This window comes from Leucoraja erinacea, chromosome 8 (assembly GCF_028641065.1).
Source record: "Leucoraja erinacea ecotype New England chromosome 8, Leri_hhj_1, whole genome shotgun sequence".
NCBI lineage: Eukaryota > Metazoa > Chordata > Chondrichthyes > Rajiformes > Rajidae > Leucoraja > Leucoraja erinaceus.
Genome location: NC_073384.1, coordinates 10,011,826 through 10,025,264, shown reverse-complemented (window position 1 = coordinate 10,025,264; position 13,439 = coordinate 10,011,826). Strand labels below are relative to the sequence as shown.

General features: G+C 42.9%; 1 protein-coding gene across 1 annotated transcript in view; it reads right to left on the bottom strand.

Moving 5' to 3' along the window:
• Positions 1 to 2,387: 2,387 nt before the first annotated feature.
• Positions 2,388 to 13,439, bottom strand: part of LOC129699301 (beta-soluble NSF attachment protein) — a 37,042-nt gene continuing 25,990 nt past the window's right edge. Inside the window, exons 5-11 of the mRNA XM_055638964.1 lie at positions 13,259 to 13,336; positions 11,633 to 11,688; positions 11,457 to 11,541; positions 10,386 to 10,490; positions 8,738 to 8,806; positions 6,863 to 6,913; positions 2,388 to 6,193 (exon numbers count right to left, since the gene is read on the bottom strand). Of these exons, the coding sequence (XP_055494939.1) occupies positions 6,095 to 6,193; positions 6,863 to 6,913; positions 8,738 to 8,806; positions 10,386 to 10,490; positions 11,457 to 11,541; positions 11,633 to 11,688; positions 13,259 to 13,336 (543 nt within the window). The 3' untranslated portion in view covers positions 2,388 to 6,094. The remainder of the gene's footprint in view (positions 6,194 to 6,862; positions 6,914 to 8,737; positions 8,807 to 10,385; positions 10,491 to 11,456; positions 11,542 to 11,632; positions 11,689 to 13,258; positions 13,337 to 13,439) is intronic.

The following is a 13,439-nucleotide window of genomic DNA, read 5'->3' as shown; positions in this document are numbered from 1 at the left end:
AATTCTGCACGCACATTTTCTCCAGAAGACACCAACCACCATTTTCTCCAGCCACTTCTGCAGAACAGACAGGGATAGTTAATGAGCGGAAAAATAAAGCATGCACATCTTTAAGGAAAACTACTGTAGCTCTCAAAGTTGGACCATATTCCGCACCAGGTGTTATCCACCTGGGATTTAAAATAAACTTTCAATGGTCACAATTTCAACATGAAATCGTTCATCAAAAAAATAAAATAAAATAGAACATATATTCAGAGTCCCAGGAATCCTTAGTCAGCCCAGAGATCGATTTAATCAGTGAGCAGTCAGTACTCATTGATAAAATGGGAGGTTGAAGGTAGATCAATAAGGGCTCTTTTATTCTGAGGCTGAAATCATTTGCTTAGTGGAGCTCTTTCCTTTACCATGGGTAAGGTGTGAGCTCTGCTTTCAAGTGTGCAGACAGATTTCGAGGTCGACTGTCCAGAGGTATTAAATGTATAAGTAGTTAGAATCCCTTCTTAGCAGCACTTCATCATCTCGAGGCTAAATGCTTACATTGATTGAAGTCTCATTTTCTATGGGTTTATTATTAAGAGCCTTTCAGGGAGTTGTTTGTTAACCCGTCTAGGCAAGGCATTAAGCCAGCAATAGCTCTATCTGTCTATAAATACTGGACTCAAAATTAATTGACAGCGGTGGAGAGCATTAATGGGCTGAGGTTTTTAATTATTATTTGCGCACTACTGACTAGATCAAGTGAGAGGCTTGGATGGAGAGGATGTGTGGGAGAGTCGAGGACCAGGGGTCATAGCCACAAAATAAAAGGACTTCCTTTAGGAAGGAGATGAGGAGGAATTTCTTTAGTCAGATTGTGGTGAATCTGGAATTCATTGCCACAGAAGGCTGTGGAGGCCATGTCAATTGATATTTTAAAGGCATAGATAGATTCTTAATTAGTACGGGTGTCAAGGGTTATGGGGAAAAGGCAGGAGAATTGGGTTAAGAGGGAGAGATGGATCAGCCATGGTTGAATGGTGGAGTAGACCTGAACTGAATAGCTTGTAGGGCAGAGCAGTTATGAAGCAGCCTCGTGGGGACCAGAGGTTACACAGGCCGAATGGAGTAAGAAGAACAGCAGTATCTCAGCATGCCCAAAAGTTTGTAGTGTAAACTAAGTAGGTTTTTATAGCAATCCAACAGAATCGGTCACTGGTAGTTTTTTTTTCTTCTAAATGTAATTTTCTTAAATTTCAGTGCCTCCAGCTTCTGTCATAGATGTAGCCATGGTCATAGCTTCTCAGGTTCTTCTTCCCTGTGACTATCAAACTGTACAACACCTCCCCCGTCTGCCATGGGGTAGACTGTATTTACATGGTACACAAAAATGCTGGAGAAACTCAGCGGGTGCAGCAGCATCCATGGAGCGAAGGAAATAGGCAACGTTTCGGGTCGAAACCCTTCCTCAGATATGGTTTCGGGTCGAAACCCTTTCTCTCCCTCCCTCCTCAAGATCTGCAAAATCAATTACTATTCGTGAGATCCCAGAAAGCAATGTGGTTAAATGGAAGATGTGGGAATGGCTACCCAGGGTAAAAAAGCATGACATTGTCACTGAAACACTGGACTATCGAAAGATGGTGCTGGAATCAATCAAGGACAGGCATTAGCTTGTTTATTTTACAGATATTTGATGAATGGATGTTCTGGGGTGGAAGATTGCAACCTTCATGTGGTCCGCCCTTGCAATCAACCCGGCGTGCACAATCAAATAAGATCAAATAGAACAAGTTGTCCTACAACTTTAGGCTGTGTACGCCATACACAAGAAGAAGAGGATGTTCTGATTTGCATATTATAATGCAGATTTTATTTTTAGCATTGCAGCGTGGAAACCGGCCCTTCAACCAACGAAGTCCACGCCAACCAGAGATCACCGCACACTAATATCATTCTACACACACTTGGGACAATTTACAATTTTACCAAGCCTATTAACCTACAAACCTGAGATAGACACAAAAAGCTGGAGTAACTCAGCGGGACAGGCAACATCTATAGAGAGAAGGAATGGGTGACATTTCAGGTCAAGACCCTTCTTCAGACAGAAGGCTGAACCTACAAACCTGTACGTCTTTGGGAGGAAACCAGAGCACCTGGAGAAAACCCACGCAGGTCACGGGGAGAACATACAAACTCTGTACAGACAGGATTGAACCCGGGTAATCTGGCACTGTAAACTCTACCGCTGCGCCACTGTGACGTACATGTGGGATTGATGGATGTGTGGAATAATTGGTTACACTTTCGATACTAAAATATTAAGAGGAGATTGTGTAAATAAAGGCGTCCCAGCATTGGACCCCATAGTAACACTGTTCTGCCCCAGAATAAAGAAACGAGGCTTTGATAATACTTTGAATATTTTATTTTTCATTGAGAAATTTAGCTCGTTTCAGGAACAGACCAATTAATTGCTGCTTCTTCTCAGAAGCACCAGTTTTGCAGATGAGACAAAACACCACAAAGACCAGATAGTCCTGATGCACTAGATCCTCAAAACAATTTCTAATACATAAAGTTGATAACATTGCTCATATGACCTCAGAACATGCTGCATACAAGTAGTTACACTGGGACAACACTTCAGATTACAACACATTGGAACAGGCATACAATCCACACAACTTAATGGCAAAAGCTTAACACCATTAGAGATAATAATGTTGGATAAAATACCTAGTCAATTGACAATATAGTCCCTGGACACCCGACAAAAAGGTACAATTTTTAATTTAAAATGGGGTGCGGAAAGAGAAGGTTAGAGTACATAAAGTCACCTTATCATTACACTAGAGCCAGCCCCTAGTATATGAAGTGAACTACATTTCTTCCCATTAATTCATTTCCATCTCAGAATGTCATTCCTTCCCTATAGTTTCTAGATGGAATAATTAAAGTTGCACATCTCCAAGTCTTCAACACATACTTTTTTATTTAGGACAGATTTTGATTTTTGCAGGTGATTGAGATGGCTTTCGGGTAAGTGCTTTGAGCTTTTCTTTTCTTTAGGATTTGCTGATCACAGCACCAGATTGTGGATAGGAAGGTTGTCATCAGCATCGCAAGGCAACTTCGTACATGGGGGCATTTATGTAATGAGACAAAATTGTACGTGGGTTCCTGAAATATGCAAATACTTTTATTTTAGGATTGGGCAGGGCAAGAGAGAATATTCCCATCTATTTCTTGTTTGATTAGTATGGGTGTCAGAGGTAATGGGGAGTAGGCAGGAGAATGGGAATAAGAGGGAAAGATAGATCAGCCATGATTGAATGGCGGAGTAGACTTGATGGGTCGAATGGCCTAATTCTGCTCCCATTATTTGTGAATTTATGATACATGGATAGGATATGTTTAGATATGGCCCAAACACGAGGCAAGCGGGACTCGTGTGGATGGGGCGTGTTGGTTGGCGTGGGTAAATTGGGTCGAAGAGCCTGTTTGCACACTATGACTCTGACACAAACTACACAGATAAATCTCAGGAATGCAAAGGGAGATGTTTAAATACATCTTCATGGGTGTGTTTGTGTGTACATTTGCAATGGGCTAGGCTACAACTCACTTGATTATTTAACATTGCCACTTGTGAAACTGGATAGAAAACAAGTTTTTCCCTCATTTCATTCCCAAAACAAAAGTACTTTTCTTAATAACTATCGTTCGAATACAAAAGTTCTGGCATGAATAACTAACTGAGCATTAGAGAAAGTCTGTAGTAGTACTTGTGAATCAAATTTATCATTAATGATTTTATAACAGGCGTTTGACATTATTTCATAAATGTTTGAAGATGTGTTTTATGTGAGAATTTCCCCGCTTGGTAAACTATAGTTTTGCAACAGTCCAAGTGGATATTTCAGATTATCAATAGATTTACAAAAAACAGCACCCATAGCTTTCACTTTGATTTCTGTGTTTAGAGCAAAATGTTATATTTTCTAAATTCTATTCCTCTACGCAAGAGTCAAAAAATAACGAATTTGTTTTTCTTTTTATTCTTCGGTTAAACAGCTATTTTCATCACAAAAGGAAAATCAGCTTTCAACGCATTATCAGTGCAAAACATAAAAACAGATCACAAAACGGAACAGCTGAATACACTTAGAGAAGCACAAATAACAGAGAGCAAATCAGTCCCAGCTAGCATTAATATCTGGACTAGGCTGCAATTTTCATCTGAAAGAATAGAAAATACAGAAATTTTCAAAACCAAAATTGAATAGCAACAGCTTTATTGTGTTCATTTGCCAGCTTTACATTTGGAAAGTAAAAGCAAACATCTATTCATGCAGGGGGACTCCGACACTTCCACTTTGAAGCCTGTAGCAAGCAGGTCTAAAGTTTGTTTCACATCCACGGAAAATAAAACACCCTTCGTCACATCAAATGCAGCCTCTCGCGTATTTAAAATGAAAATGCTACGTCCATAGAAAACAGCTAGTCCATTGCAATACTGAGCTTTAGAATGCTAATGAAACTCTCTGACCCGTATTTATACCTTGGGACACGATATTAAACACAGTAAGACACAACACAGTCTAATATATAAAGTGTCTGGCTTTTAAAGATTGAACGTGGGATGGAATGTATTTATTTTGTGAAGTATATAATCTGGAACCAGACACCTTCATGAACTTGTACCATCTTCTGCACCCTGAACCCTCGTTCAGCTCATTAACTCGACTTGTCCACAGTCTAGAACTTGTTAATTTAATTCGGATACGAGGAAATATCTCATCAATGCCTTCATTTTGCTCTATTTTGTAGACTCGACCGACATCATTACATTGACTTTCCCAAGTCTTAAGCACTAGCATAGCCAATTGAATTATTGTTTACCTGTGGACAAGTATGTCTCCAATAATAACAGCTTGCAGTTCAATATCTGCCTGGACTGATACACAGTTAGGCCGTTATAAATTTTGATACATACATACACGCACACACCTATGCAAGACACACACCCACACATGGGAAATTAACATTGACCTTTCACAAAATATTGAATTCTGGATTTACAAAAACAATCTTCTATATAAAATACTTAGCACATTCATAGAGTTGCAACCCTTTCACACTGTAAATTGGAAAAGGGTTCCATCTTATCAATTATGCATTGTAAACAGAAATAGCTGGTGACTGCCACTATATTACATAACGAGTTCATAACAAGTCTTTTCCTTCGTGTCTGTGAATCTCCAGGATAAGAAATAAATAATTGCCAAAAAGAATGACATTTAAAAAGCTTAAAAATCAGCAACACATCATCTTCAAGTGAACCGTGGATAGGTTAAAAAAGTGTTTTAACAGATTCTTAAACCAATCTAAATGTTAGGGAGACACACCACCAGGTCACAAACCTTAATGGAATGACTAACTAAATGCTTTTTAAAATATAAACAAACATAATCACATCGACCTTTTCGAATAGATCTTTACAATGAACTGCAAAGGACAATGACAAATTATGAAAAAAACAGCAAACGTATTGAAACGAACACCTATAATACCTTCTCAGTTAACACAGAAAGAAAGAGAATTAAAGTTTGCATTCCAAACACTATGCTCAAAGGATTTAAAAAATATATTAAATGTAAAATTTTAATTATTTTTTTAAATTAGTGCGTGTGTTGTTGAATTTTCACCAAGAATTATTCGGGGTTACATGAATTTCCGACACTGAATTCACGCCCTTTTTGCATATGTTTCTTCACAATCCTCTGCTGCAGTATTGAATTACCACCCAATGGACACAAAAGGAACTGTTTATACGTCACTGACATTCAGAACAATTTTCAAGCAAAATGATAGAGTGTTACAATGCCCTTTGTAGTGCTGTGATGTCTATGGCTAGGACTAGTCTCCATGTCGGGCATTAAATCAGTGGATGGCCACACAACAATATATTGTTAAACTTACAATAACTGGCAGATTACACAAGAAAACAAATCCCAATTATTAACATTGAAACAGGGATAACCAAGTTTGTCACAACCCAGTACACATAATAGCAGGTCACAATTTTGGCACGATTTTGGCCAATCTTTCATTTCAGATCTCCTTCTCCATGGATGGATTTCTTGATCCGCAGCAACATGGTTGTAAGCCACTGGTCCAGTCGTGATATGGAGTCAAATTCCTTCACCTAGAGGGTCAAATAGAGTCAGAGTCATACAGCGTGGAAACGAGCCCTTCGGCACAACTCGCCCATCCACACTAGTCCCACCTGTCTGCATTTAGCCCATATATCCCTCTGAACCTACCCTATCCATGCACCTGTCTGAATGTTTCTTGAATATTGCGATAGTGCCCATGTGATTGACGAATTCACAAGAATATGTGACCATGAGGCGGCACGTTGACGCAGCGGTAGAGTTGCTGCCTATGAGCGCCAGAGACCCGGGTTTGATCCCGACTACGGGTGCTGTCTGCAGCTGAGTTTGTACTTTCTCCCTGCGAAAGAAAAGGTTTTCTCCGGGTGCTCCAGTTTTCTCCCACATACCAAAGACGCACAGGATTGTAGGTTAATTAGCTTCTGTAAATCGTCCCTAGTGTGTAGGATTGTGTTGATGTATGGGGTGATTGCTAGTTGGCATGGACTCTGTGGTCCAAAGGGCATGTTTCCACACTGTATCTCTAAAGTCTAAAAATATCTGAAATGCACACTGGTTCAGAGATACAGCATGGATCTCCAATCCTGAGGAGATCGGCCATGCATCTCTACTGATCAAAGGTCAGTGTGGACAATGTGGGCCGAAGGGCCTGTTTCCATGCTGTATCTCTAAATTAAATTCTGCAAACTGCGTGTACTCACTGCTTCAGTGTAAGATTCGCCGTTCTGTTCCTCGTGGGCTTCAAGCAATTTCTACGACAAAAGAAGAAAAACAATGAGTTATAAATGCAGATCAGAATGTTCATGTTCAAAAGTTATAGGAATAGAATTAGGCCATTCGGGTCCACTCCACCATTTAATCATTCTAATCCCATTTTCCTGTTTTGTCCCCCCCATAACCCCTTAACACCCGTTCTAATCAACTATTTGTCAATCTTGGCTTTATAAATATCCACTGACTTGGCCTCCACAGCCCTCTGTGGCAATGAGTTCCACAGATTAACTACCCTCTGACTAAAGAAGTTCCTCCTCACCTCCTTTCTAAAAGAGCGCCCTTTAATTCTGAGTCTATGACCTCTGGTCTTGGACTCTCCCACCAGTGGAAACATCCTTTCCACATCCACTCTATCTATGCCGTTCATTATTCAAGTTTACTACAGTTTTCATCAGTCTATCTGTGACTAAAGGAATGACAGTGCATAGCAGGAGAGCAATGGCTTAGACAGTGGTAAGTAAGATATACCACACTTGAACATACAGGTGGCCACGCAGCGCAGACCATCACACAACTCCCTTCTCATGACTGCATCTACACCTCACGCTGCCTCGGCAAGGCCAGCAGCACAACCAAGGACCAGTCACACCGTGGCCACTCCCTCTTTTCTCCTCTCCCATCAGGCAAAAGGTATAGAAGTGTGAAAACGCACACATCCAGATTCAGGGATAGTTTCTTCCCAGCCGTTACTAGGCAATGGAATCATCCTACCACAAATCAAAGAGCGGTGCTGAACTACTATCTACCTCTTTGATGACCCTGGGACTACCCGTGATCAGACTTTGCTTTCTTTACCTTGCACTAAATCGTGTATCTATACACTGTAAATGGCTCGATTGTAATCATGTATTGTCTTTCTGCCGACTGGTTAGCACGCTACAAAAGCTTTTCCCTGTACCTCGGTACACGTGACAATAAGCTAAAGTGAAATTAAAAATGCTGGCGAGAATTTAGAAAGTGACCGGAGAAGTTTAAAAATCAGCATTCTTGGTTTCTTGGTCCTCCAAAATATTCCAAATGGAATTTAAACTGGAGGTGGACCAGGCGAATGAGAAAGGGCAGATACCTGTCTGAAGAGAAAGACTCATGCCGGAGGTGCTGCTGAGAAGCGGAAGCTGGAGCCTCGCGAGTCGGAGGTGGAGCCTCGTGGGTTGATGAAGCCCGTGGCCATCGGCCCCTTGGTCTGCGGAGCCCGTGGCTGGGGCCTGGGTCTGCGGACCCGTGGCTGGGGCCTGGGTCTGCGGACCCGTGGCTGGGGCCTGGGTCTGCGGAGCCCGTGGCTGGGGCCTGGGTCTGCGGAGCCCGCGGTGGGGGCCACTTAGCGTCCAGAGAGGACCCGGCAGCGTTAGTGGAGAGTTGTTGCGGCGGCCGATGATGGCGCCGACAGACAGACGAGGAAGGACACGTGGAGTGTGGATGTCGTTGCCGGGGGAAGGAACAAAGGATGGCCTGGCGTGGGGGGGACCGCTGTGAGAGAGGGGGAAGAACAAAGGGGGACCTGCATACCTGTCACTTATGAACAAACAGAACCGCGATGTGACCAGGAGGACGACCTGTTTGTTTTGCAACACTTCTCGTTTTCTTGTCATGCGCCCTCACCTATCTAAAGGTGTGTCCTTTAATTCTGAAGCTATGGCCTCTGGCCCTAGGCTCTCCCGCTAGTGGAAACATCTTCGCTGCATTAACTCTATCCAGGCCTTTCACCGCTGCAAGAACTGAACTGCTCAGCTAAAATATAAATAATGAATGCGACCAACCCTTTCTTTGAAATCCCAGCAGTGCCACGATTTTCCAACAATTACCTTTAGAAGTTTGCATTCCCGCGAGTCTGAAAATGCTGGAAACATTTCTTCATACTTCTCTAAAGCAAGCTGCAAGAAAACGACAACTTAGTTTCATTCTCAGCACATTGGAAAGACAAGGTTACGGTACATGAATGAATGAATGAATGAATAAGCCTATTGGCCAAGAATATTCACATACAAGGAATTTGCCTTGGTGCTCTGCCCGCAAGTGACAACATGACATACAGTGACAGTTAGGACACATTAAACGTTAAACATTAATAATAAAACATTATCGATTAAACATGTGAATTAAATAAATTACCAGAGAAAAAGGTGGCTACATTGATGTTGTGTCGGTTCAAATTCCGCAGTGAAAGAAAGCCTTTCGTAGCAGAGTTGTCTTTTAGTTCAGTTTAGTGATACAGCGCGGAAACAGGCCCTTCGGCCCACCGAGTCCACGCCGACCAGCGATCCCCGCACACTAATACTATCTTACACAGACTGGGGACAATTTACAATTTTTACTAAAACCAATAAACCTGGAGTACGAGAAGAAACCGGAGCTCCTGGAGAAAAACTCACGCAGGTCACGGGGTGAACGTACAAACTCTGTACAGACAGCACCCGGTAGTCAGGATCGAACCCCGGTCGCTGGCGCTGTGAGGCAACAACTTTACCACTGCGTCACCGTGCTGCCCCTTGATGGCGAGATCAAGCCAGCGTACATTAGCTGTTGTCAGCTACAACAACCAGTTAATTGGGTACAGATGACACAAAGTGCCCCCTTACATTTGATTGAAGTAGAGGGGAGAAATTTGGAAGAAAGGTGGGGGAAGTGGTCAACTAATCTACTAAAAGGTCAACTAATCTACGCTTGGTGTCGTCAATGTAAAGGAGGCCACATCGGGAGCCCCGGGTGCAGTAGACGAGGTTAGAGGTGGTGCATGTGAACCTCTGTCTCAGCTGGAAGAGCTGATGGGATCCCTGAATGGGTCTGAGTGGGGAGGTCGAGGGACAGGTTATTCCCTTTCCCCCTGCCCCATCCTATTCCATCTAGATCCCTTCTTCTAAATAAAAATTTCATACCTCTTCCCTTCTTGTCTGGTCTTTCTTTGCCCCCCCACCCCCCTGCCCCCCCCCCCCCCCCCCCCCCCCCCCACCCCACCTGTATTCACCTCTCTCTAGGAAGAAACTGCAGAGGCTAGTTTACACCAAAGTTGGACACAAAATGCTGGAGTAACTCAGCGGGTCAGGCAGCATCTCTGGAGAGAAGGAATAGGTGACATTTTCTGTCGAGTCCCTTCTTCACAGTCTGAAGGAGGGTCTCGACTCAAAGTGTCACCTATTCTCTCCAGAGATGCTGCCTGACCCGCTGAGTTACTCCAGCATTTTGTGTCTATCTTCATATTCCCACCTCTCTTTTAGCTTTCTCCCTGCCTCTACAACCAGCCTGAAGAAGGATCCCAACCAAAAACATCACCTATCCATGTCCTCCAGAGATGCTGTCTGACAAGGCTGAGTTACTCCAGCACTTTGTGTCATTTTTTTTGGTAAACCAGCATCTGCAGTTCCTTGCGTCTACATCTAGCTCTTTCAGGTCGAGTTACGTTTTAAACCAAGAGTGCACCTAGTCTTTGTTGTTTAACAATGAAGTCGTACCCACCTTAGCATTCAACTCATCAACAATAAAATGGCACAGTGCTGCTTTGAAGAAATATTCCTTTGCACTATATTTCAGCAATGGATTGTCCATAGTGTTGGTCCCAACCTGCGACACAAAAAGCACTTCAATCAACATTTCCAGATGCAGCAGAAAGCAATTAAGTAATTTATGCACATGGTAATAATATTTTATTTAATTTAGTTTCAGTTAGTTTAGAGATATAGTGCAGAAACAGGCCCTTCGGCCCACCGAATCCGCGCCAAGCAACACACCAATTAACACTATCCCACACACACTTGCGACAATTCACAATTATACCAAGCCAATTAGCCCACAAACCTGTACGTTTTTGGAATGTGGGAGGAAACCCGAGCACCCACAGAAAACCCATGCAGGGGAGAATGTACAAACTCCGTACAGACAGCACCCGTAATCAGGATTGAACCCGGGTCTCTGGCGCTGTAAGGCAGCAACTCTACTGCTGTGCCACCGTGCCACCCTTGTTGTTGCTAAACTAATGCTTGAATACAAGATATCATTGCACTCCTCTGTATTTTGTCAATTGAAACAATAGCAACAGTCTGGTGGAAGCTGAACATATTCCAGCACGGAAAAGCAACATTCAAGTAAATCCTAGACCAAGCCACCAAACTGCAGCAGGATTTCACATCCACGATCACAGACTCAAAATAGATCCAGATTGCACCGTCCACCCGGTGAGTGGTCTCAACATGTCCTACAAGATAAAGATTTAAGCAGCTGCACGCCATCCCAATTAGACGTGATAAAAACACACGAGGAGAAAAACATTACATTCATCAGGACAAGTACAGAACAAATCAAATCCTTTGTAGACACAAACTGCTGGACGGGACAGGCAGCATCTCTGGAGAGAAGGAATAGGTGATGTTTCGGGTCGAGACCCATCTTCAGTCCGAAGCAACCCGAAACGTCACCCATTCCTTCTCTCCATAGATGCTGCCTGACCCGCTGAGTTACTCCAGCAGTACTCGATTGTAAACCAACATCTGCAGTTCTTTCCCACAAATCTAATCCTTTGTTGCAACTGACCTGCTCATAAATTTCTATTGCCTTCGGATACTGCTCTAGTTGTGCTGCATAGGAAGCCACTTTCAGTAGACACTTGTTCGCTGAACTGAAATGAGAAAAGCCAAGTCAGTTGTGCTTTCTAACACAATGCCGAGAGAGTTCATGTATTCACCGTTGGTAAAAGTGGTGTTAAATACCTGTTTGATTCTTCTCCTTTGTAATAATCTGCAGCTTGTTCATAATGTGCCACGGCCTGGGAAATTCAAACAAACGTCAGACAAAGTTTAAAGTGCCGCAGACCCACTCTCTGGATGGTCTTTTGCGCATTCTGAGGACTTCTGCGAACCGACTGTTAGCCGGCAAACCTGCACGTCTTTGGGATGTGGGAGGAAACTGGAGCACCCGGAGGAAACCCACGTGGCTACCGGGAGAACATGTAAACAGACAGCACCCGAGGTCAGGATCGAACCAGTGTCTCTGGTGCTGTGAGGCAACGGCTCGACCAACTATAGCACTGTGCTGCCCTCAGGGGTCTGAAGACCTTGGCCCCCAACTATTTCAGGAACAGCTTCTTTCAAGCCCAACACTACAAAACATGCATAGGAAGCCACTTTCAATAGGCACTTGTTCGCTGAACTGAAATGAGAAAAGCCGAGTCAGTTCTGCTATGAAGTACAAACTAAGCTATGAAGTACAAACTGTCTTGGTTGCACAAGGACATGTGTGGGCTTTTGTTTTGCACTAAAATTGTTTTAATATTGTTACTGAACTTTTTGCTTATGGTGTTATCTATATCTACTGCAAATAAGAACACTGATCGTTCCATTATCAATGCATATGGCAATTAAACACTTGATTCTTGATGAGGAAAGACACAAAGTGCTGGAGGAACTCAGCGGGTCAGGTAGCATCTCTGGAGAATATGGATAGGTGGCGTTTGGGGTCGGGACCCTTCTTCAGACCTTGATTCTTGAGTCTCGTCGCTCGAGAGACTCAAGGAGACCATATTGGGGATCCTCAGCATTGGTAACAAAGACAAACATGATGGATATTTACTTGAAGAAGGGGCCTACTTTCCGTCTCCGCCCACTCAAATCTCTGGTCTATTACAAAGTACAGCACTTGCGAACCCTGTGGTACTGAGTGGACATCACGAAGAGCACTCAAAAGAAAAATACAGTGACCATACAAATGAAAATAATACAAGAATGAGGAGATTGGAGTTCCACAACATCCAGCCGGGAAATAACATGGACATGCATGTGTAGGAAGTAACTGCAGATGCTGGTTTACTCCAAAGATAGACACAAAATGCTGGAGTAACTCAGCGGGACAGGAAGCATCTCTGGATAGAAGGAATGGATGTGGTTTGGGGTCGAGACTCTTCTTCAGACTGAGAGTCAGGGGAGAGGGTGACATCGAGATATGGAAGGGTAAGGTGTGAAAACGAGAGATCGAAGGGGACAAAGTTCAAAGAAAATGTGGAATGGATCATTGCTAGCTAGGGGAAGGTGACAACGTGTCATACAAAGTCAAATTTAATCAGGAGGACAGTCAAACTAGTTGGAGGGAAAGCAAGGATTACTTGAAGTTAGAGAAATCAATTTTCGTACCACTGGGTTGTTAGCTGCCGAAACAAAATACAAGGTGCTGTTCCTCCAATTTGCATTGGGCCTCAATGGAGGAGGCCCAGGATATGGACATGCACCTTGGCTCTCTCATCCCTTTCTGCTCGTACCAAGTTACTACCAACTTTATACTTTATAGAGTTATAGTAAAGAGCACAATGCTTATACGTACAAGTGCTCAGTCAAACACAATACCTTTTCAATGTCCACCAGCTCAGATTCATAAATTTCCGCAATTGTAATGTGGTGTTTTGCTGCAATTGTAAATCGCCCCTGTAGAATAAAAAAATAATAATTTGCTCATGCATTTGATTTGTGCTTTCAGATAAACATTATTTGCTACCATGCAGGGTACAGTTGGATTAACATAATTGCA